Source organism: Aquarana catesbeiana, linkage group LG04 (genome assembly GCF_042186555.1).
Source record: "Aquarana catesbeiana isolate 2022-GZ linkage group LG04, ASM4218655v1, whole genome shotgun sequence".
NCBI classification, from domain to species: domain Eukaryota; kingdom Metazoa; phylum Chordata; class Amphibia; order Anura; family Ranidae; genus Aquarana; species Aquarana catesbeiana.
The window spans coordinates 549,088,894-549,114,618 of NC_133327.1; the positions used below are offsets into that span (position 1 = coordinate 549,088,894).

The following is a 25,725-nucleotide window of genomic DNA, read 5'->3' on the forward strand; positions in this document are numbered from 1 at the left end:
GTGTGTGTGTTTTACACTCACAGTGATGTCTTCTCTCCTCAGCGCCGGAACGGAAAATACCGAGCCGAGGAGAGATGACATCATTTCCTTTGTTGCTGTTTAGCATACAGCAGCATAGGAATGATTCAACAGCCCGGCGGCGATCGCGAGAGGGGGGCCACGAATGGATGGCCTCCCCCTCACCTCCGATCGCTGCTGGACAAAAGCCGACCGCCTCGGGCACCAATCGGACTCCCGCCCGCGGGAGGCAGATCACGTACAGGTACATGATTCTGCCTGCCCGTGCCATTCTGCCGACGTATATCATCGTGAGGCGGTCGGCAAGTGGTTAAAACCAGTAAGAAGACTAGAGTATTTGGGCCTGGTCATAGATACAACCAAAAGAAGGTATTTTTACCTCAGGCAAAGATCAGTGCCTTAAAAGAACTGATTCAGGTAGTCAGGACAAAGAAGGGTCCTTCTATTCGCCTTTGTATGAGGCTGCTGGGAAAGATGGTGGCTTCATTCTAAGCAGTTCCCTATGCTCAGTTTCATTCGAGACTGCTGCAACACAGTATCCTGTCTGCCTGAAACAAGTGCAGGCATTAGATTTTCCGATGTGTCTGTCTGCCACAGTGCGTCAGAGTCTCAGTTGGTGGTTAATACCCGAAAATCTGCAAAAAGGGAAATCCTTTTTACCGGTTACCTGGACAGTGGTATTTAGCCCTAAAGTCCTGGACTCTCAGACTACAGGGTTGCCCTGTCAGGATCCAGTCCGACAATGCCACAGCAGTGGCTTATATCAATCACCAAGGAGGCACCAGGAGTCGTGCAACTCAGGGAGAAGTGAACCAGATTTTAGTCTGGGCAGAAAAGCATGTGCCATGCATATCGGCAGTTTTCATTCCGGGGATAGAGAACTGGCAGGCGGACTATTTGAGTCGCCGGCGGTTAGTCCCAGGGGAATGGTCTCTTCACCCCGACGTCTTCTAGGCCATATGCCAAAGATGGGTGGTTCCAGATGTAGATCTCTTTGCATCCAGATTCAACAAGAAGATCGACAAGTTTGTGGCAAGAACAAAGGATCCTCTTGCATGCGGGACAGATGCATTGGTGATTCCGTGGCATCGGTTCTCACTGATTTATGTATTCCCTCCTATTCTGCTACTGCCACGACTCCTTCGCAGGATCAGGCAGGAAAAGAAGTTGGTACTTCTGGTGGCCCCAGCTTGGCCCAGGAGAGCTTGGTATGCAGAAATAGTAAGGATGACAGTAGGTTCCCCGTTGACTCTACCGTCACATCCAGACCTGTTATCACAAGGTCCAGTGTTCCATCCTGCCTTACAAATGCTAAATTTGATGGTTTGGCTATTGAAACCCACGTTCTAAAGAGTTGTGAGGTTTCAGGTCCTGTGATCTCTACCTTGATCAATGCAAGAAAGCCAGCTTCCAGGGTGATTTATCATAGAGTCTGGAAGACTTATGTATCCTGGTGTGAATCCAGGGGTTGGCATCCCAGAAAATATGTAATAGGTAGAATTCTTGACTTTCTACAAATGGGATTAGAAATGAAGCTGGCCTTGAGTACCATCAAGGGCCAGGTCTCGGCCTTATCAGTATTATTTCAACGGCCACTTGCTTCACATTCTTTGGTCCGAAACTTTATGCAGGGGGTAACACGTCTTAATCCTCCGGTTAAGGTGCCCCTAAACCCCTGGGACTTGAATTTGGTTCTGTCAGTTTTACAGAAACAGCCTTTTGAACCAAAACGTCAAATTCCCTTGGTCTTGTTGACAAGGAAGTTCATTTTTCTGGTAGCCATTTCTTCTGCTAGAAGAGTATCAGAATTAGCAGATATTGTTCTGCCTTCCTTTTTTCCAGATCCCTGTTCTACGGAAGAAAGGTCACTACATTCTTTGGATGTATTAAGAGCAGTCAAAGCCTATCTGGAAGCGACTGCTCAAATTCGCAAAACTGATGTTTTGTTTGTGTTGCCAGAAGGTCCCAATAGAGGACAGGCAGCATCAAAGTCTACCATTTCAAAATGGATTCGACAAACGATTATTCAAGCTTACGGTTTGAAACAGAAAATTCCACCTTTTCAAATCAAGGCACACTCCACAAGGGCTATTAGTGCTTCTTGGGCGGTGCATCACCGGGCCTCTATGGATCAAATCTGTAGGGCCGCAAACTGGTCTTCAGTCCATACATTCACCAAATTTTATCAGGTGGATGTGGGAAGGCATGAGGATATCGCCTTTGGGCGTAGTGTGCTGCAGGCAGCAGTACGAGGTCCTCAGGTCTGATTACACCCTACTTTTGTTGTGGTTCCCCTCCCCTCAAATAGCATTGCTCTGGGACATCCCATCAGACATGCTGGTAGGTTAATTGGGTTCTGTCTAAATTGTCCCTAGTATGTATGAATGTGAGTTAGGGACCTTAGATTGTAAGCTCCTTGAGGGTTAGGGACTGAAGTGAATGTACAATGTATATGTAAAGCGCTGCGTAAATTGACGGCGCTATATGAGTACCTGAAATAAATAAATAAAATAAAATAAATAATTACTGAGGTTCTGTGTCCCGTGATGTACAAGAAAGAAAATAGGATTTTTATAACAGCTTACCTGTAAAATCCTTTTCTTTTGAGGTACATCACGGGACACAGAGGTCCCACCCCTCTTCTAATACACTATAGCTTTGCTACAAAACTGAGGTATCCCCAGTAAGGGGAGGGGTTATATAGGGGGTTGAACTTCCTGTCTAGGGTGTGCCAGTGTCCAATCACCTAGTGATACCCTATAACCCATCAGTAATTACTGAGGCTCTGTGTCCCGTGATGTACCTCAAAAGAAAAGGATTTTACAGGTAAGCTGTTATAAAAAATCCTATTTTTGTGGAAATATTTCACTAAGGTAATAAGAGAAATTAGATGGCAGTATCAAGTTGCCAGCAACCACTAAAAGCAGATGGGTTTTGATGTCCTTCATTACAGCAATTGTATCATGCCTCTAAAAAGTAGAGTATGGGATCTGTCACTCTAAAAGAGAGCATTGGCTCGGTCTAGAAAATGTCGCTGCTAAAGCATTGGATTTGGCTTTTTGTGTACAGGTATCCATAGATGGGATGGGCATTGCCTGATCATCTGCTTCACTGTAATTGGAATACACTTGGGTATATGGGCAACAGTGGCCAGCACGTGACACCCACAGCAGCGGCCAACATGTGACATTCACAGCAGAGGAAGCATTTGCCTTGTGAGATCACTTTGCTCATTTGCAGCTGTTTTCTACCAAATACCGGCAGTTGTCAGGCCATCCTCTCCCTCCCTACCACCATCGCGTCCTTCATAGTCCTAAACTCATAAACATGCACAAGCAGACAGTCTGAGTGTATGTGCTTTAGAGAATAGTGGTATAAAGAAAAGTCTTTTGGCAACTTGATCATGCTTGCACAACTGCTCACCTTCTGTTGCCTCATAAAGCTGAAGCTTTTTCAGGTTGTATTTGCTCATGTAATGTCACTTGACATTAGGAATGCCACTTCAGATATTCCAGCCTTTTTGTTTTAAACAAATTGAATCCAGTCAGGCTTCATACACCTCTGTGTGATACACGATTGTTATAATTACCTCTTGCTAATTTATGTTTGTGTTTTTTCTTTCAGTTTCCCAACTCCTCCTCTAATGGTGGGTGCCCTAGAGGGAAACCTTAAGCTGAGAAAAGCTGAGCGTCTGTACGAAGACCAGTTAGTAGGCCCAGAATCCATTGCAAATATTGGTGGTGAGTTATCATTTTAGGTTTTTTGATCATAATTCTTTAGATCAACAATATCAGGCTTTATCCTGGGATTTTGTAAAGTGTGTGTGTGTGTGTGTGTTTTTATTTATTTATTTATTTTGCTTTTTTTTTACAAAAAAAAAAAATATTTTTATTTGTTTGCTTCATGAGGTTGCACAGTGAAGATCACCAGAGTCCTGTGCTTTAGTTAAATATTTGCTGTTGACAAATGGTCAGCTTAAAGCAGTAAAATCCGTAAAGAACGAAAAAAAAAAAAGTACACCTGCACTGCAGATTGGCACATTATGACATAGTTCCTTTTAAAACGAAGCCCTTCAGTGGCACATTGTCACCGCTACCAGTGCTTCCATCTTCACCCGTCCTTCCGGGTCCGTGGGCTCCGACCGTGTGATAGGCCAAGCCGCAATGACGTCACTCCCACACGTGCGCCCGGTAGTCACCTCCACAACAGCATGGGTATGCCGTCCCTTCAGAGTGCATGCGTCGATGTCATGTGATGTCACTGGCTGCATCCTGTGTGATTATCTCCTAAACCATGCAGGTAGGAGATATTCTCTGTACCTACAGGTATGCCTTATTATAGGTTTACCTGTAGGTACAAGTTAAAAAGTGGACTGTACTACAACTTTAAAGTCCCTTCTCTGGGCACTGAAAATTTTTCCTTTATAGTGGGGTCCCCAACCTAGGCTCCTTTTGGTCTAAGTCAGACTAGAGAATGGTTAGAACCTCTAATGGTTTTATTGTTTTGTCTGTTTTCCCATTTGGGAGATTCAGCCTTACTTTATGTCCTGTGACTGTGAACATTTTACAGTTGTGACTGAAACTGGAGTGAAGGGGAAATCTGCCATTTGAGACACCTGTTCTGTTGACAGCTCTCAAAGGTAGGATTTTTTCCTTTTGTTTGGGGAGATTTCCCCTTAATTCCTGTTGTTTTTTTGGTAGAGGATGTGAGGGGAAATTTCCCCAGTAGAGGAAGATGAGCAATAATGGCCCAACAGATGGTCTAATGCCCTGTACACACGATCGGACATTCCGACAACTAAATCCATTTGATTTTTTTTCTGACCGATTTTGGGCCAAACTTGTCTTGCATACACACGGTCGCACAAAGTTGTCGGAAAATCCGATCGTTCTGAACGTAAAACACGTACGTCGGGACTATAAACGGGACAGTAGCCATTAGCTTTCGTCTCTTAATTTATTCTGAGCATGTGTGGCACTTTGTGCGTCAGATTTGTGTACAAGCGATCGGATTTTGTTGTCAGAAAATTTTATATCCCGCTCTCAAACTTTGTGTGTCGGAAATTCCGACGGAAAAAGTCAGATGGAGCCCACACACAATCGGAATATGCGATCGCACTTTTTCCATCTGAAAATCGGACCGTGTGTACAGGGCATTACACTATTATATCCAAAACCTAAGGGCTGGTTCACAACAGCCACTGCATCACAGTGCAGCAGCAGGTGTGCAGTGCAATCCCACATAAAGCACTGAATTTGGTGAGTCGCACTGTTTACTTTTTATTTTTTTTAAAGCAAACTTTATTGAAATTTCACACAGACATCTCATAAAGTTCAATTGCCATCCGTGTAGTGTGAGGCAGTGAATTGTCTCGCACTGCGCTGATAAAAAGTACTGCATACGGTACACCATGCCCGCACACCCCAACAGCACAGTGGTGTGAACCGGGTACACAGGAGACCAGGCATTTTGCCTTATCCATGAAGTGGGACAGTGCTAGAATAGCTGACCAACGCAGTCCCATGGCATCTGAATACTTTATTAATCCCAAAGGAAATAATAAGGTTTTCAGGTGGAATAACTTCATAATTTCCCAGCATCCTCAAAGTTGAAATAACTGTGTGGACCGATCCATTCCTAGATATGTTTTTTTTTCTAGCAAATATAGTTATAAATGATCAGAAGTTCAGAACTGCTGTGATAAGTTAGAGGTGTTTGAAGAGGCACACAGTCACAAAGATTCTTCTAAAAATGAATAATGCAGAAGTTAAGAGATTTCTGTCTTGGCTTTGAACATGTCATATTTTTGTGGGTAATTTCTGCAAAATGTATAATATAATAATCTGCCACCAAAGATTATTTTTTCTTAGGGGTGGATTAGTTATGTTAGTCATATACCTGAAATCTATTCAGATCCATCAACACCTCTCATTGTAAATCATTTGTTTTAGTATTATTTAGCATATAATAAAAAAATGTATTTGAGAATGCATACATTACCATGAGAGCAATTCTTGGAAATCACAGGAATTGTAAAGATTGTTTTGAATTTACCTGAATTCTTGTATTTCTAAAACATTTCTTTTAGATGTCCTGTATACCGGTACTGCTGATGGGCAGATTGTGAAAATTGAAGATGACAAAATCCACACCATAGCAAGACTGGGCACACCCCCCTGTGGTAGGGCTGTCTATAGGTTTTTCAATATATTTTCTGTAATTATGTTCAGAACTATAAAGAAAAATGTAAAAAAAATATATTATTTTAGGTAAATAAGAAATATTGTGTATTCTTGTTTTCATCTGGCAGGAGGAGCTTGAGGAGGCTATATTTTCACATACTTCCTAGGCCATTCTTATGTTCCTTGCCAAAAAGAAAACTGTTGAAATTTACACACCCACCCAACGGAATGAGCCAGTGAAGTGACTCCGTTTCCTCACTGCCAGCCTGTGGGGGGCTATAGAGTTTTAAGCCTGGTACAAACCACTTTTTTTTTTTTTTTTTTTTTCGTTCAGCCCAGTACAGAGCCCCTGTACTAACAAACCGATGTTACAGTGATCTTCCCTGCTGTACTATTGTGTTCTGACAGGGGAAAGGCCCCCCGCCCCGCCCCGCTAGAAAACTCCGGTCAGTGCTCTCAGCAATTCGCTGGGAGCGCTGATTGGCGGCTGCTAATTTTCCAGCATACACACGGGCCAAATGTCGAATGTTTTTTATTGGACCGGCCGATTTCGCCTGACATTCGGCCCTTGTGTACTAAACTTTAATCAGAGAGTCTGAAAGGGAACAGATTTTCTTTGGTAAACCCACACATGTAGAAGGACTCCAGAGTTTGTGTCTGTTATGGAGAAAACCAAGCTTTTTTTTTTTTTTTTCCAAAATCTTAAGTCTTGTCCTTGGTCCTCAGGGTAATTGGTAGCCAGGCCTCAATAATTGGAGCTGTTGGTAGCTCGGGATAGGGCGGAGCGTCACTACGTAGGAGTGACGGCCTGGTGCTGCTGTCCTCCCCGCACACTCGCTCAGCTCGCAGCAGTGAGGAGGAGGCACTAGGGACGCTGGCGCCATGAGGTGATGTCGGCGCGGCCCTGAGAGTGGTAAGTGGAGAAGCCGCCTATCTCTAGCAGCTGCGGGGGTCGGCCCGCACCTCTCCCGCTGGCGCTTGGAGCCTGGAAAGTGTCAGGAGCCTGGAAGCGACGGACAGAGAAGTAGCCCAGAGCGGTTCCGTATGACGCAGGTCGGCAAACTCTAATAAGGTAAAGCTGCAGCTGGAGGGGGGTGAGCCGCTACAAGGCTTCACTGAAACAGGAGCAGGAAGAGGTGAGAGGAGGTGAGAGCGCCCGTGTATGCCTGCATCCCCCCTGTTTCCCCTCTGAATCTCCTATGAAATGGGAGTAACAGTAAATTAGGGGAAAGAAGGTAAATTATTCATGCATATGCCTAGGAGAATGATACTGTTGTTCGCTTATGAAATATCTGGATTTAAAATTTAAAGATTCAACTATATGTGTTACAAGATTGTAGAGACAATTCCCACAATAACAACAATCAAATGAGATGCGTTTGCCTGATTGCAGATGAACTGTTCAGATGAACTGCTTACATTTTTTCTCATAGTAACTTCTCTTTTAGAACCCTCTCTGACTTCCATATTTATATAGGCTGGGAGGTTCCAATTCATAGTTTTTCTTGGTTACTTGGACTATACAGCAAACGCATACTATCGGGATAGAGGGGTAGAGAGGCAGGTGCGGGATAAGCCTAAGAAGAGCTGAGTACTCTAAGCTTGGGTTTGGTTGTTAATACAGGCTCAGTAATAGCCACCTATGAGGCATTTCTCTCGTAACAAACGATCAGTCAATATTTGGGCTTGTAAAGGTTCATCTACTACCCCGGTACTCAGGGTGTAAAGGAACCAGGCAGCAGTCCTGCTGCAGTACTAGGCAGTAAGCGGCACTGCTTAGACAAGGATAGGCAAGGTCTGACAGCGGGTAAAGCCCCTACGCAGGTTCTCCCCGCAGATTTCCCTGGGCCCCTGGAGAGTTTCTGTGGAATCGACACAAGAGCCCGTGCCTAGGCGGATACAAGTGGTACAATCAGTTGCACATGAGTAATAAGAGAGGGCCCTGATGCTTAATCTTTATATGTCCTTCAGGACACACTCCTAAGTTTGAATTAACACACCTGGGTAGTGTGGAGAGCCCCGGGGGCTGGAGAGATGAGGGGAAAGGCGACTAAAGGTAATAAGGGAGCTACAGCCGCACCGAGCCCAGGTGGGATCCAGCGATACATGTCGGCTGAATCCAGCATATTGGAAGAATCACAGGGAAGCCCCAGATCGGGAGCATCTTCTCGCCCTGGAAAAAACAGAAAGGGGCAGTAGAGGAGAACAAAGGTAAAACCGCAAGACCAAGGATCAGTGGAAACCATCAGATGAACGGCTCTGAGGCCCAGGAAGGCCCTCACGGGAGAAATGAGGATGAAGAACATTCAGCAGGAAAAAGACCCCCACTGCAGCTTGCACAGGAGGAAGCCCCACATATCAAAGAAATGCTCGCTGAGATGCTACTGAAAATGGAGATCTCTCTGAAAAAAGATATTGCAGCTGTAAGAACAGATATCGGGCATGTGCTTAAAAGGGTGGAGGAGACGGAGGATAGATTGGAAGAACACGAGCAAAGGCTAGAGGGCATGAGTAAGCAAATAGGAGACCTACAAAAGACCAACAGAAGTCTCCTTTATAAATTTGAAGATCAGGAGAATCGCAGCCGAGGCAGAACCCTGTGAATCAAGGGCCTTCCAGAGAAATACGGGAAGGAAGATTTGGTGTCAGTATTACAGCAGCTGCTAAACCCATTATTGGACAGAGAAAGGAGGCTGTTGAAACCGCTGACAGGCCTATTGAAAATGACAGAAATATCCTATCAATGGGGGTTCCCAGCCTGCTTGATCGGAAAAAGGAATGGGCGAACGGCAGTACTAAGATTCCCAGAGGACCTTGAGGACTTTTGCGGCAAGTTGGATATTGTCCCCCCACCGATCCCTGGTTGGGGTGTGGAAGAGAGTGTAGTGTCAACGCGAAATACAATAGGGCGGAGGGATGAAAGGGGCATAACAGATAATTCAAGCCAGTATCCATGAAGCATAGCCGGGAGAAGCAGCTTAGTGCTAATATGAGCTGGGTGGGGGGGGCACCAGGGTGGAGCGGGGGGCATCTGTGACATGAGCCCAATTGAGAATATGGGTGCAGGGTGGCACCAGATTGAGGGAGACCACCCAATCCATACAATGAACAGAGGGGTCTGCCCAGCCATAATAGGCAACCTGTTCCAGACTTGGGGGGAGGGGGAATGGAGGGAAGGGGGGCAGGGAGGAAGGGTGGGTTTGAGGGCGGGGATTGGGTGTTTTTTTTTTTTTTTCTCCCCTCCCTCTCTCTCTCTCTCCTGCTGTGCCTCATGGGACCGGCCAGACGCTCCTTTCTTGGGTGAAAAATGGGAGTAGTAAACTTTGTTACGTATAATGTAAGGGGACTGAATACAGAAAAAAAAAGGTATAAAATCAACCAGGAACTGCAGTTTTTTGGAGCAAATGTGGTGTTTTTGCAAGAAACCTGTATTACGCACTCAGGAAGGGGATTGACATCACACTTGTTCCCAAAGTGGATCTATGGGGATGCAGGATCAGTACACTCAGGGGGAGTAGCCATTGGGTTTGATAGAACAATGATGTTTGCAGAAGAGGAGCGACTGGCCGACCCAGGGGGCAGGTTCCTTTTTGTGAAGGGGAAATTATTTGACACCTGGATCACAGTGGCGAACATCTACGCCCCTAATAGAAACCCGGAGAACTTCCTAAGGAGAGTTTTGATTAAACTAGAGACCTTTAAAAAAGGCAAACTAATAGTCGCAGGGGACTTTAAACTTGAGTATGGACCCCGAGATGGACACATCAAGGGGTGGGACAAAACCTGTTACACAAGGTGGGACACTCAAAAAAAGTTAATGCGCCTTCAGTTAATGGACGCGTGGAGGATAAGTCATCTAAAAGAACGTGATTATACTTTTTATTCTTTTGCGCATAGATCATTCTCGAGGATAGATTATATTTTAATAGAATATCAGTTGGTCCCTTATTTGAAGGCAGCAGAAATTAAAGCTATCACCCTGTCCGATCACGCACCGGTGAAAATCCAAGTAGAGATCGCTGGTGTGGCTCGGCCTAGGATGAATTGGAAACTCAACGATTCTCTTATTCAAGATCCGGACGCAGTTGTGAAAATAGAGCAGGAATTGAAAAGCTATTTTGAGACAAATGATACAGAGGACATATCCAGGGCCACCCTTTGGGAAGCGCACAAAACCTATATAAGAGGGATTTGGATCGCTATTGGAGGGGGGAAAAATTGACATGTTTATATAGGGAGATCCAGGAATTAGAACAGAGTACAAGACCCAGGGGGCTTCCAGAAAAGCAAGAGCTAATAAAGAAAATAAGAGGTCTGGACGAGCTATTGGATAAGGAAAGGAAGTGTGCTTTCGATACGATAAATAGAGATATGTATCAAGAAGGTAATAAATCAGGAAAGTTGATGGCAAGAAGGATTAAAGAAAAAAAAGAATAGGACCTTTATACCTAAAATGAGAGATGAAGAGGGGGATGAATTTTCTACTCCTAAGATTGCTAGAATATTCCACTCCTATTACAGTGCCCTATATAAGGTAGGCCGGAAAGAGGGGTCGAGTGAAAACAAGAAGGAAAGGATAAGGGAGTACCTGCGGGGACTAGACCTTCCCAGGGCAGAAAGGGAAGAGGTCGAACGCCTCGATACCCCTATATCTCAGGAGGAGGTAGAAAAAGCGATAAAGAACACTGCCCTGGCAAAGAGCCCGGGCGCCGACGGATACTCCATAGCTTACTACAAAAAATTTTCTGGAATCCTAGTACCCAAACTGTGCAACTATTTGAATGCCCTAGTTGAGAATGAAGAGTCCAGAGAAGAGTCCCTGTTAGCTTATATTACCCTCATTTTGAAAGAAGGAAAGGACCCAGCATCCCCCGGAAGCTACAGACCAATCTCGTTGTTAAACGCAGATACAAAAATCTTTGCTAAAATACTCGCAGATAGGTTGAAAGTTGGCTTGAAACAGTGGATACATAATGACCAGGTGGGATTCGTTTCCGGAAGGGAGGGGAGGGATAATTCTCTGAAAACAATTTTTCGAATGCAGGAAGCGAATAGGATCGATATTCCAGCGGCCTTGCTATGAAACGATGCCGAAAAGGCATTCGATAGAGTGGATTGGGGATTTATGGTTGAAACTTGTCATTATATAGGCACCCCAAGGCTAGAATTAGAGTAAATGGGACCCTGTCTTCTCCCCTTGAATTATTTAATGGGACAAGACAGGGTTGCCCCCTCTCCCTGATTTTGTTCATTATAACCTTGGAGCCACTTTTAGCGGCATTTCGCAAGAACGTAGACATTAAGGGAATAAGGGTTGGAGCAGGGGAGCATAAAGTAGCAGCATTTGCCGACGATTTACTATGCTACATTACTTGCCCTAGAACAACAATTCCCATGGTGCTCAAGGAATTTGAGCGCTATGGTAGATTGACAAACTTTAAAATAAATACGAGTAAGTCAGAGCTCCTAAATATATCAATCCCTAAGCGGGAGCAGAGAGCAATTCAATCTGGTCTCTCATTCGCATGGTGTGAGAGGGAATTAGTGTATTTGGGTATAAAATTACTACCTACACCGGGGGACTTGTTTGCTGCTAACTATATTCCCCTACTCAACAAAATCAAAGACCTACTTGGTAAGATGAGATATAGAGCTTTGTCGTGGATTGGTAGGATAAACGCGATAAAAATGTTTGTGTTGCCCATGTTAATATATATTTTCCAAATGATTCCAATAGCTATGCCCCCTATATTTTTTGTTAAACTGCAGTCTATTATTTTAAGATTTATTTGGGCACATAGGCGCCCCAGGATAGCATATGACATTTTGGTGAAGGATAAAAAACAGGGGGGGTTGGGTGCATCGGATTTTAAAAAGTATTACCAAGCCATTGTTATCTCTAGGATAACTGATTGGTTGTATAGTAAACATGAGAAAAGCTGGGTGAATATAGAAATAGCACTGAGTGGGGTGGACATAGAAAAATTGATATGGATCCCCCCACAATATAAGGAGCTGGGAAACAGAGCTAATTTTTTGACTAGGAACACATTTAGAATTTGGGATGGGGTAAGCAAGAGATTCCACTGGGAATTTAACTCGCCACTGATCTCACTATTGAACACGCATTATTTTTTACCAGGTAGGGAGGAGCACCTATATTTCACGAGATGGGCAAAAAAAGACGTAATACAGGATGTGATGAGAGGAAACAGATTGTACACTTATACTGAAATTACACGGGCTTGGGGGAACAAACCATTGGATAAATGGAGGTACGCCCAGATACAGCACTTTGCACGGTCACTGCCACAACCACTGAGAGGAAGAGACCAATTAAGGGTCATAGAAAAGTTATTAAGCACCCCCACTAGTGTGAAAGGAAGTATTTCTAAATTGTACAGAGTACTAAGGGGGAAGCGAGTAAAGGGTACCCCATTTTTTTGGAGAAGTGGGAAAGGGAAATAGGAGGCCTAGAAGATGAGGCACATAGATGTAAGATTTTAAAGATGGTATATCTAACGGCAAGAGACTCTCGGACTCATGAAATGGCTTATAAGGTGATAGTGAGGTGGCATAGGACACCCCAGAAGGTGCATGAATACGATGCTGAGACCCCTCCAACTTGCTGGAGAGAATGTGGAAAAATTGGTACCCTCGCGCATCTTTGGTGGGAGTGCCCTAAAACCCAGGCGTATTGGGAGGGAATTCTGGGTAAAATACAGCAAATAACGGGGGAGCAGGTCAACAAGAACCCATGGACGTGTCCGTTTCATGATACGGAGAAAGAGATACCCCAGTATAGCAAGTCAGCAGTCCCATATCTCCTAAACGCAGCTAAAGCACTGATCCCGTGTTGCTGGAAGGGGGCGGAAGCCCCAAGGTTAAGGGAGTGAATAATAAGGGTAGAATGGGCAAGAGGGGGGAGGGGTAGAAAAACAAATAAATATTTGTATCTTCGGCAGATAAAAAGGTTAAGAAAGGAAAGAAAAAAAAAAAAAAAAAGAAGGAAAGAAAGAGAAAAGAAAAAGAGAAAGAAAACCTTTTAAAAGTTTTGTATTAATAAGAAAAAGGGAAAATAAATTTTCTACGCCACAATGATGCGGAAATGAGAGGGGGCGCAGTTTAATGACCCAGCTGAGTTAAAATCTCTCTTAAATTCTGCTGATGTGGCAAAAAAAATAAATAAATAAATAATTGGAGCTGTTCATAGGCCTTTTTTATATGTGAGCTGACTCCAGGGCTCTTTCTGCTTTGGAAGTATGCTGCAGGGTGAAAAGGCTAAGTGCTGACAGAACACTAAAAACAACAGTGCTGACTCTTCGTTTTGGGTAACATGTTAAGGGGCACCAATTCGTTAGAAGCTGACCTGAATTTAGTTAGTAGCTTAGACAACCAGATATTTCGTTCGTTTTATGCTATGGACTTGCTGTACAATGCTCTCCTGCTATAAACCTGTGTATATCTGCTTTGCTGAATAAATGCAAATCAACTTATAACTTTTTTGAAATGCGTTTTTTTCTGAATTTTTTGTTGTTGTTATTCTGTCTCTCATTGTTAAAATAAACCTACCATTAAAATTATAGACTGATCATTTCTTTGTCAGTGGGCAAATGTACATAAACAGCAGAGGATCAAATACTTTTTTCCCTCACTGTAAGCACTGCATGTTTTCATCCAGTAGAGCAGGGGTATGCAATTAGCGGACCTCCAGCTGTTACAGAACTACAAGTCCCATGAAGCAGAGCAAGACTCTGACAGCCACAAGCATGACACCCAGAGGCAGAGGTATGATGGACTTGTAGTTTTGCAACAGCTGGAGGTCCGCTAATTGCATATCCCTGCAGTAGAGCATCATTTCAAGTTGTGGCTTCTATAAACTGTAATATTATTGTCCTGTAATAGGTTTATAGTTTAACAGTGCCATTATGCCAGTCAATTTAGGATAGCTAAAATCTCCCATTATTACCATTGTCCCAGCATTTTCAGCCCTTTCTACAGTCTCTGTGCAAGGATACAATGATTGAGCCATAGAGACATTGCTGTGAAGAGTCCATGTTTGTGCAGCTTTCATAGTCCATTTTGTGTATACACGCTCTTTGCCATTCCGACCCTGTTTTGCATTATTGAATCTAACTTTGCCCCTGTTTAGTGAACTGCAACAGTTACGCTCTGTCTGATCATTCGGTTTAAGTGGTTTTTAGCATGTTTTAACAAGACATGGCCCAAGGGTATTATGCTGTAATATCAGCTAACATTGTGCTTTTGGTGCAGTATTGTTGTGCTGCTGAATGACTGACATTTGGTTAGAAGTCTATTGTAGAAAATGCTTAACTTCAGCAAAGTGCTTTAATTTGTTAAAATGATCCTACTCATGTAATAGGCACTTAAGGTTTCAGCTGCACACTGCCCTGTAAAGCTGCCATTTATAATACCAGGAAATAGCACAGTTTCAGAGTGAGGATTACAATGTGTTCCTATGACAGAGACCTTTGAAAGTTATGTAAAAATAATGATTTTAACATTGTGATGCCCAGCAAGATGTTAGAGACTTACCTTGATTTTGGTTATATCTTTGAGGCGTGTTCTGTATGAAAAGAATAAAAACACTGCATTCAAATAAAAAAGAAAAATTGTATGTTAAAGCAGAACTTTACTGTATATCTTTTTTATAAATAAATTCAGAAAATGGAAGTTAAAAATGTTTACACACATGCATTATCCATATTTCATCTTGCAGAGTATGTTCACTGGCATTAGTGGAATGTAGCGAAGGGGTGCATTCTCATTTATTTTTCCCTTTGCTGGGAACTAGGCATGCAATAGGGCAGTTCTATTCCCATCCTGATCCTCCGTCTCTCTTGGCCCTGTACAGCGACATGAACTAAGTGTCATTTTTGTACACTTCAAATAAAGTTTGTATTAATAGGGAGCTGTGTGTGATGCGCTGTATTGTGCACAACACTGCCCCCTACTGCATTTGGAAATGGACAGCTGCCAGAGAGGTAAAGCACTGAAGGCTTCCAATGTCAAGTAAAGGGTAATCCATTATATATCAGATATTCCCTTGGCTAAATCCCATTAACACACTTCTACCTAGGTTCAGTGGTTTCTTGTTAATATTATACTCAATTCTTATAGAATTATTTAATAAAACCTCTTTTTTTTTTTTTTTTCCTTTTACAGGAACAAGAGAAAATGAACCGAACTGCGGAAGACCTTTGGGGCTTAGAGTTGGCCCTAATGGAACTCTCTTTGTTGCAGATGCTTATCAGGGAATATTCAAAGTGAATACTGTTACAGGTATTCTGTAAATATATATTCCATGTTGAGGTATATTGTAAAGTGTTGATCACACTGGACACATCTACTGATTCTTTTATCTATTTGCACAGGTGAAGTGGAGAGGCTGGTTTCTTCCAGGACCCCAGTTCAAGGGAAGAAAATGTCCTTTGTTAATGACCTCGCTGTGACCAGTGATGGCAGAAAGATCTACTTTACCGATTCCAGCAGTAAATGGCAGAGAAGGGAATACCCCCTCCTAGTTATGGAAGGCACAGACGATGGCCGGCAAGTATTTTTGTATAGTCCAGCAAAATCCACAGTGCTTTACACCGTGCATAGGCCAATTACTTCTGTCCTTACTCTAAATGAGCTTTCAATGTAATGGACTTATCATAGTCCTACACAAACATACAATAGGGCCAAATTAGGTAGAAGCTTATTTTAATACTATTATGTTTTCTGATTAGTCGGTTGAGTGTATGAAATTATTTAATACTGGAGGCAGTATGTGTATTGTGGTGTGTGTGTGTGTGTGTGTGTGTGTGTGTGTGTTTTTTTTTTTTTTTTTGCTACCAAGCATTAATGGCTACAGATTAATTTGCCTGTTGGCTCTATTTATATACGCCACATATTTTACTGAAGAAACATTTGCTTTATATAGTAAATGCAGATGTCCTGTACTTTAAGCCCTCGTTTAGAAACACGGTTGGAGGGCGGCAAAAATGAGCGGTTGAGCCACGTTCTTGCCACTCACCAAACCCCCCCCCCATTTTAAGCTGCACTTAGCAGTGGACAGGGGTGTTTACATGCTGCAATGCTTTGCTTTGCACCCGTGGCAAAGGTAAACTCCACGAGTAGCGATCCGCTACATTTAAGTCAATGTGGAAGTGCTGCAAACCCCCTGCAACTGGCACAATGCATGTAGTTGTACCACATTTGCTGGCAAAAATTAGGTCAAAACAGACAACGAGGAGGCGTTGCATTGCTTCCTCACCACCTGTCAGTAGCCTCTGGGAAGCATACATCTACATTTACCCTAAAAATTTGCTGACAACAAAATGCTTCTAAGATATTTCAAGGGGAGTCCAAAGAAACCTGCAGGTCTCAGTGTGTTAAGGATCCATTTTATTTTTCTTTGCTGAAAGGTGTGCAGTTAATATTCAGGAGAAGAAGCTATATAATACAAGTGCAGACTTGTATCATTCTGCATGTAGTCACATCTGAGTGGTACAACATTTAACTCCCCTGGCTATTGTGCACCTGTTATAAAAATCTTTTTGATGAAAACAGTTTTTATTAGAAGTGGACCTATCCCAAATACTACCCTACTTAAGATAGGGTCATTAAAGTGATTGTAAAGTCCTTCTTTTGTTGAGTGCCCCCACAGCAAGCAGCTTGCTATGGGGGCACCCAAGCCGAGCCACAGCTCACTGTGTCCATTCAGACACTGAGCCATGGCCTGCCTCTGCCCCCTTTCTATCCTCGTTGGCTGAATGACTTTGACAGCAGCGGGAGCCAATGGTGCCATGCTGCTGTCTCAGCCAATGAGGAGTCCCAGGCAGCTGAGACAATCCTACAACATCGCTGGATCTAGATGGGGCTCAGGTAAGTATTAGGGGGCTGAGAGGGGCTGCTGCACACAGAAGGCTTTTTATCTTAATGCATAGATCCATTAAGATAAAAAAAACCTTCTGCCTTTACAGTCACTTTAAAGAGCATGTAAACCCAACATTTCATATTCCTTATATGTGCCTGCTGTACCATGTACTTGTATGTAAAAAGTATCCTGTTCTCTTTTGTATTGCTTCCTTTGTGTGAAATCCCTGGTGTTTCTGCCAGTCCCTCTGATTTCCTATTAAAAAAAAACTGACCAAACTAGGCAGGAGAACACACTGTGGTCAGTTCTCTAGTTGTGCTGGGAACTCAGCCTGCTCTCCTTCAATGATCAGACTTGTCCTGACAAACCCGCCCTGCACAGCCATTCCCTGGTGTCACGGAACGTCCCACACGCTGCTTGAGTGCTTCCGTCAGTATACCGCTTCCTAAGTTCTGGAACACAAGTCCAATGGATCTGGCTATAGGAACCCCCAAGAACTAGACAACACCAGTCTTGGAGTACATCAGAACTAACTCTTTATTTGAGATCTCACACACATTTATACAGCAGACTGACTCAAAGCTAACCTAATTAACATGAGCCAATTTACTAAAACATTTACCCAGACCAGATGACAGACTTGTGGGCACCGAGCTTCACACAGTAGTATAAACACAATAACAGGAGCTAATTACAATTAACAATACAAACAACAATCTCCCCCCTCCTCAGCCTATTCATCAACAGTTCGTTTCCTAGCCAGTCCTGGAGGCTAATGTGATCAGCTCACTCAATTAACAGGTTGAGTTCAGAATCAACCAAACCAATAATAGTCTCTACATACATCCTGGGAGATATTGTGGACAAATATTACTGTCCCATTTTAAGTAGTCCAAGATATATTTTCTCACTTAGACATAAGATGTATTCTGAGTTCCACGGGCCCTCCCATCACACCTGGGCAGATCAGTGTCTTGCTCCTTCTCCCTCAGCTCTTATGCAGCTGAGAACAGAGGGTATGTGATCATTTATAAAAAAAAAAAAAAAAAAAGAAGGTATTTATAATAATTTTTTTATATCTATAAACAAATGTTTAGCTTTTTATTTCTATTTTCAACTGAATGGGTTGTTTTTAGGGCTGTTACTGATTAAAATTTTCGTGTTCGATTTCATCAAATTTTTTTTTTTAATAGATTAATCGACTAATTTCGATTAATTATAACGCACATACAGATCCAACTACTTTTTTTTAGTTGATTTAGCACTGTTGTTATGGCAACGGTCGAAGCCAGACATAGCAGGGCATGGCTAGGACGTCACCGTGCCCATAATCGCAGCCTCACCGTGCCCATAATCGCAGCCTCACCGTGCCCATAATCGCAGCCTCACCGTGCCCATAATCGCAGCCTCACCGTGCCCATAATCGCAGCCTTACCGTGCCCATAATGCAGTCCCACAGTTCCCATGATGCAGTCTCACCGTTCCCATGATGCAGTCTCACCGTTCCCATGATGCAGTCTCACCGTTCCCATGATGCAGTCTCACCGTTCCCATGATGCAGTCTCTTCACCGTTCCCATGATGCAGTCTCTTCACCGTTCCCATGATGCAGTCTCACCGTTCCCATGATGCAGTCTCACCGTTCCCATGATGCAGTCTCACCGTGCCGTGCCCATAATGCAGTCTCAGCGTGCCCATAATGCAGTCTCAGCGTGCCCATAATGCAGTCTCAGCATGCCCATAATGCAGTCTCAGCGTGCCCATAACGCAGTCTCACCGTGCCCATAACGCAGTCTCACCATGCCCATAATTGCAGCCTCGCCGTGCCCATAATCGCAGCCTCACCGTGCCCAAAATGCTGTCTTACCGTGCCCATAATGCAGCCTCACCGTGCCCATAATGCAGTCTCACCATGCCCGTAATCGCAGCCTCACTGTAGTCAGTGCCTGTGCCTGGATTACACAGTCTGCGGGCATCTCCCGCTGTGTGTCTAGGAGCTGCGTGTGAAAACTGTGAGAAAAGTCCCGCCCTCCTCCTAGATCAGCTCGTGTGATAGACAGAACACTGCGTCTATCACACAAGCTGATCTAGGAGGAGGGCGGGACTTTTCTCACAGCGCGGCCAAAATTTTCACACTCAGCTCGGAGACACACAGCGGGAGATGCCCGCAGACTGTGTATGACATATAGCGGAGGAGGGAGCGGAGCGCTGCGCTGCAGCCACAGCTTGGCCCAAAGCGGCCCCAGGGCAGGCAGCCTACCGGTCAAAAAAATTTTGATCGATCAAAAAAATGAACGATTAATCAAGGAATTAATCATTCATTTTCGCAGCCCTAGTTGTTTTACAAGATGATCGTTTACGCTTTAAGTCCACCATAGAAATAGTTATAGTGTGGCACTGCAGCTTTCCTCACCTTGAAGTGAACTTGTGCTTTGCCCATGTGGAATAAAGCAACAGAAAAATTTAAAAATTCATCCTTGTGGTGCTCCCCCCATGCACTTCTTTTTGCTTGTTTAGTCTATGGGCAGAAGATTAAAGAGGAGCTCCAGTCTGGGGAAAAAAAAATTAAAAGTCAGCCGCTACAAACTTTTAATATAAGGACACTTACCTGTCCATGGATCCTGCGATGTCGGCACGCTGAGCCGATTCGTCAATCGGCTTGGGGTGCAGGCGCCGGCATTGTATGTAAGGGAAACTGGCAGTCAAGCCTTCAGGCTTCACAGCCGGTTCCCTGCTGCGCAATGCGTGAGTCGTGCTGCGCTCCCTGAATGGTCCCACTGTCTTCTGGGACCTGTGTGTGTTCCAGAAGGGAAGGAGGAGGGGCCAGAAATGCTTGTAGATTGCTGCAGTGATCTTAATGGGTACCTGTCAAAAGGAGGTATCGGCTCCTCCCCGAAAAAGGGCAGTGAAGGGGGGAGGGCGTGAACAAGCGGAGCTTCCCCTTTTGAGTGGAGCTCTACTTTAAGGAGGCCCCCTTACAATCAGCACAAATAAAAACTCAAGTGTGTTTCTTTAGTGCTATGTTTAGTGCTGTTTTGTGCCATAAAAATGAACATTTGTGCTGCTTTTATTTTTAAGATATTAGCAGTTGTTTTTGTTCAGACTTTGACATCACCTAGCCCCCTTACAACAGCCAAATGACATGAAACTGGGCTGGTTGGTTAGTGCCGTGTTTGTGCTGGTTTGTGCCATTTAAATTTCTGTTCTATCTTGTATCGTTTTTGCGTTATTAATGATTTATCGAAGGTCACCAAAGGTCACTCAGCCACCCTACAACAGCCAAAACACACAAAACTGTTCTCGTTGGTTAGTGCTACGTTTGTGCTGCTAAAATTTTTATTTGTACTGTTATGGTTTTTAAGTTTTATAACAGTTTTTTTTCTTTATCAAACCCCACCCACTTTGCCCCCCCCCCCCCCCCCCTACAAATCACTACAAATAAAAGCTCAAGTGTGTTTCTTTTAGTGCTGTTTTATGCCGTAAAAATTTACATTTGTGCTGCTTTTATTTTTACGATATTAGCAATTGGTTTTTCCAGATCATGACATTACCCAGCCCCCCTACAACAGCCAAAGGACACGAAACGAAAATGATAAAAGATAGAACAGAGATTTAAATGGCAAAAACGCGGCACTAACCAACCAGCCCAGTTTTGTGTCCTTTAGCTGTTGTAGGGGGGCTGGGTGATGTCATAGTCTGGAAAAAACAATTGCCAATATCGTAAAAATAAAAGTAGCACAAATGTAAATTTTTACGGCACAAAACAGCACAAACGTAGCATTAAAGAAACACACTTGAGTTTTTATTTGTGCCGATTGTATGGGGGGGGGGGGCAAAGTGGGTGGTGTTTGATAAAAAAAAAAAACTGTTATTACTTAAAAACCATAGCAGCACAAACGTAGCGCTAACCAACAAGACCAGTTTTATGCCTTTTGAGTGTTGTAGGGTGGCTGAGTGACCTTAATTAAATCATTAATAACCCGAAAACGATAAAACATAGAACAGGTAACAGGAACGGCACAAACATGGCACTAACCACCCAGTCCAGTTTCATGCCATTTGGCTGTTGCAGGGGGGCTAGGTGATGTCATAGTCTGGAAAAAACAATTGCTAATATCTTAAAAATAAAAGCAGCACAAATGTAAATTTTTACGGCACAAAACAGCACAAACTTGGCACTAAAGAAACACACTTGAGTTTTTATTTGTTCTGATTGTAGGGGGGCCAGCTTCACTGAGCTAAATATTTACCTTACTCTTTACTCCAGCAGGCTCCCTCCAGTGCTTTAAATGGTCTCCTGTAGCTGCTCTGTAAGTTGCAACTGTTTCCGGTTGCATTTCAGACACCTAAATATACAATACAGGGTTAATGTCCTGTGTTGCATGTGACGATAATGAGTATCTGACCATAGACCGGTACTTCGTGTGGAAGAGGAGCGAGCAAGGAATCAGGTAAGTAATAATGTCTGTTCTGCAAGCCCTAGACATAACGAGCAGTTCAACTCTTACAGTGCAGTTGGGCCCACTGCAGGGTTATATTTTTTTAATTCTTATGGATTTGGGCTTCAAAGTATATGTAAACGATCATCTTGTAAAACAACCCGTTCAGTTTAAAATGGAAACGAAAGGCAAAACATGTGTATGCATATAAAAAAAAATCTAAACAACCCCCCCACCCCCCCTTTTTTTTATAACTGTATCATGTTTCCTCTGTACTCGCCTGCATAAGAGCTGGGGGAGGAGAAACCACAGCATGTTGATCCAGTGAATGGCTGTGCAGTGGGTGTGTCAGAACTAGTCTGATCATTGGAGGAGAGCAGGCGGAGTTGCCAGCACAGCTAGAGAACTGACAACGCTGTGCTCTCGTGCCTAGTGTGGTCAATTTTTTTTTTTTATAGGAAAAACAGAAGGAGTGGCAGAAACACCAGGGATTTCACACTTAGGAAGCAATACAAAGAGAACAGGAAACTTTCTCATACAAGTACATGGTACAGCAGGGACATATCAGGAATATCAAAAGTTGGGTAACATATTTTTCTAATGTTCTCCCCAGCAACGTTTCTTCTTTCAGCCAACCCCCTCCCAAATTCAACCACCAGTAGCCAAAAGAAATATTCACTACTTCTGAGTATGCAAAGCATATGAATCTCTCTTTGCCCCCATGTGACAGCTCTGAGCCAATCACCAAGCACCAGCACTCGCATGAGGGTGGGGAAAGGGTACTTGGCCCTTTTGTAAGCTTTTAGTTTTGGGTAACGAGCATAAAAGGTGAGTATGTAAAGATGGGGAAGTAGGTAAGTGTTGCTTTGTCCTGTATGGGAAAAACACGGGTTCACTTAAAGTTAGAGGTAACTACTCCTATATTCTATGGCAAACTCAAGTGCTGCTAGTTGTTAACACTTTACTAAGGCTACTTTCACACTGGGGCGGGGGGGCTTTACCGCTGTAATATCGGTGCTTTTCGGCCACTAGCGGCAGCCGAATAAAGGGTTAATAGCGCTCGCAAAGCGCCGCTGCCGAAGCGCTTTGCAGGCGCTTCGGCAGCGGTGCCCTTTGATTTCAATGGCAGGGGAGGTGGAGGAGCGGTATATTCACAGCTCCTGCACCGCCCCAAAAAAAGCTGCTTGCAGCACTTTTTCTAATGTACAGCAAGCGCACCGCTCCAGTGTGAAAGCACTCGGGCTCTCACACTGGGGCGGCGTTTTTTCAGGCGCTCTACAGGCGCTATTTTTAGCACTTTAGCACCTGAAAAACGCCTCAGTATGAACGTAGCCAAACTATGGACTTTACTAACTATTGGGGCATCTAAGGTGGTTAGCAGTTGAAGAGTTGTCAGCTGCAGTGGCAATAAAAACCACTTAAGGGGACTTTCACATTGTGCTTTGGAGTTTCTAAGTGCAGGAACCCTCAGATGTCAGTGCAGTGTCAGCGAAGCCTAAAAAAGTTTAATTTATTTATCATAGCTGTGATTCTATTGTCATTGCATGTTGCACCTTTATTGAGTTAGGTTGGGTATTGTACCTTTTCAAATGCTATGCAATTGTTAAAAATGTCATAAAGCTTTAAAATACATTATGACCAATTGTGTTTGCTAAAATAAAGGCTGTTAATATGGGTGTTTTTTTGACAGTGATGAAGCCTTGTCCATTCATGTACATGACAGCGTGGAGATTAGTATAATCCTATAATTACTTTTGCAGCTTGCTGGAGTATGACACCCTGACAAAGGAAGTAAAGGTTTTAATGGCTGGATTGCGTTTTCCCAATGGCATTCAGCTTTCTCCTGCAGAGGATTTTGTACTTGTTGCAGAAACCACAATGGCACGTGTGAAGAGGTATGTTGTTTTGAGAATCTATTCTCTTGCCAAAAACCTGCACTAGAAGCAAAACAAGACTGTTTTATGTGGTTAGTGTGAAAGTACTATGAGAACAAAGCATGTTTCCTACTGTACATAGACTAAACATAGGGAGATATTAATAGTAGGGGGCAGAGGAAGTAGAAACGTGTTTTATATTGTGTACGTGCTTTACTGTTCAGCATGGCTATCAAAGTAATTGTAAAGTCTTGTTTTTTTTCCTATAAAAATAACAAACATGTTATACTTGCCTGCTCTGTTGCAGTGGATTTGCACAGAGCAGCCCCGATCCTCCTCTTCTCGGGTCCCTCTTCTGTGCTCCTGACCCCTCCCTCCTGTTGAGTGCCCCCACAGCAAGTAGCTTGCTATGAGGGCACTCCAGCGAGTCACAGCTCCCTGCGTCCATTCAGACACAGAGCCCTGACCCGGCCTCGCCCCCTCTCTGCCCTGATTGGCTAGCAAACTTTGGCGGCAGCCAGTGGCGCCACTGCTGTGTCTCAGCCAATCGGGAGGGAGAAACTCATGGACATAGTTGGACATAGAAGGGACCTCAGGTAAGTGTTAGGGGGGCTGGGGCGGCTGCTGCACAAGGAAGGCTTTTTAGAATGCATTAAGATAAAAAACCTTCTGCCTTTAAACTTTGTGGTGGAAATCATAATCATGTTTGTGTTTCACTTATGAAGAGACTAATGTGTTTTCAGTGCGTATAAATTTTGACTTGCTATTGTGAAGTTCATGTGAAAGTCATTTTTTAATGTGACTTTCACATTTTACATCTAAAAGGTATTTAATTAATTTTGAGTGGGCTGGCAGTGCACCCAAATGGACAAAAATGTGGACAAGCATGCTTCTTCTGTCATACCAATATTTACTGCGCTCTAGCAGTGTTTGGATAATTGGATGGTACTTGGACCATTTTATGGCAGTGCACCTACTCCATGTGGGGTGCAGTGTCATTCTTTGTGAATGGCAATTTAATGCATTGTACTGGAGAGCACAAAGTACCACAGTGCACATGCCATGTGTTGTAGTGGATTGCCTTGCTGAAGAAGGGTTATGTACATTTTTTGATCCATGGTGGTGCATTAGGAGCCTATTCATAATAACAGGGCTGCCTTAAAGCGGAGCTCCACCCAACAGGCGGAAGTTCGGCCCCCCTCCTCCTTTCACCGCTGCCAGGCCATTCGGAAAGCGCAGTGTGCTTGCACAGACGCAGTAGGGAAGCCATTCCTTAGAAGGAATGGCGGCGGTAGCACCCGAGAGCTGATTGAAAAATCGGCTGGGGTGCCGACATCGCGGGATCCCTGGACAGGAAAGTGTCCTAGTATTAAAAGTCAGCAGCTACATTATTTGTAGCTGCTGACTTTTGATTTTTTGAGGGGGGCTGGAGCTCTGCTTTAAAGGAACTTGAGTTAATGCACTGCAATTGATCACTTAAGTGTGAATCCAGCATTAAGGCTGGATTCAAGGGTCAAATGCAGCTTGCTTTCAGGTGCATTCAGATTGCATATGTCAGTTTAAAGCCTTGTACACATGATCAGATTTTCAGACGAACGTTCGTCCGTTTTTCGTTGCATGCTAGTCTCATATGGAAAGTGAAAAGGTTACTTGCCATACAATTCTCGTACGACAGAATTCAACTTCAGAAGTAATGTGTTGAATAGTTTTGTACATATTCTTTCGTTTCTGAGCAGGCGTAGTCTTGGTCTTACGATTTTTTCGGATGAAAACCGCACTAATTAAACAAAAATCGGACGTTGTGTTCACATCCAACAAAAATTTTATAGTCTGTACATCCAGCTTTTGTCGTACGAAAAATCGGAATAGGCACCATACTAACGATCCGAAATCTGCAGATCGTTCATCGGATTAAATTTTACTTCCGATTTTCGTATTGTGTGTACAGGCCTTTAGACATTGACTTTTATAGGGAGAGAATCTATTCTGATGTGCTTATCAGTGCAGGCCCTTACAATATCTTCACTGCTAATGGAACATTAATAATTTTTTAAAGATCATTCAAAATATATTAAAAATCCTAAATATATTTAATTTATTCACAGTAAATATAATGCAGCACTTTCACATAAACAATATTAAAGTGGTTCTAAAGGCTGAAGGAAGGTTTTTTACCTTCATGCATTCAGTAACCTTCAGTATACATCTGCGCCCCCCAACCCCCCCCCCCCCCCAATACATACCCAAGCCCAATTGTGATCCACCAATGTGCATGAGAGCGACTGCTCTACCCTGGGTCTCTGCCTTCTGATTGGCTAAGAGACAGCTGTT

General features: G+C 43.6%; 1 protein-coding gene across 3 annotated transcripts in view; it reads left to right on the top strand.

Annotated features, from left to right (window-relative positions):
* The window catches only part of APMAP (adipocyte plasma membrane associated protein), a 63,455-nt gene that overhangs the window by 29,613 nt on the left and 8,117 nt on the right, over positions 1-25,725 (top strand). For all 3 annotated transcript variants that reach the window (XM_073627947.1, XM_073627948.1, XM_073627949.1), the window contains exons 3-7: positions 3,643-3,758; positions 6,107-6,199; positions 15,387-15,503; positions 15,596-15,770; positions 23,281-23,415. In XM_073627947.1, the coding sequence (XP_073484048.1) occupies positions 3,643-3,758; positions 6,107-6,199; positions 15,387-15,503; positions 15,596-15,770; positions 23,281-23,415 (636 nt within the window). The remainder of the gene's footprint in view (positions 1-3,642; positions 3,759-6,106; positions 6,200-15,386; positions 15,504-15,595; positions 15,771-23,280; positions 23,416-25,725) is intronic.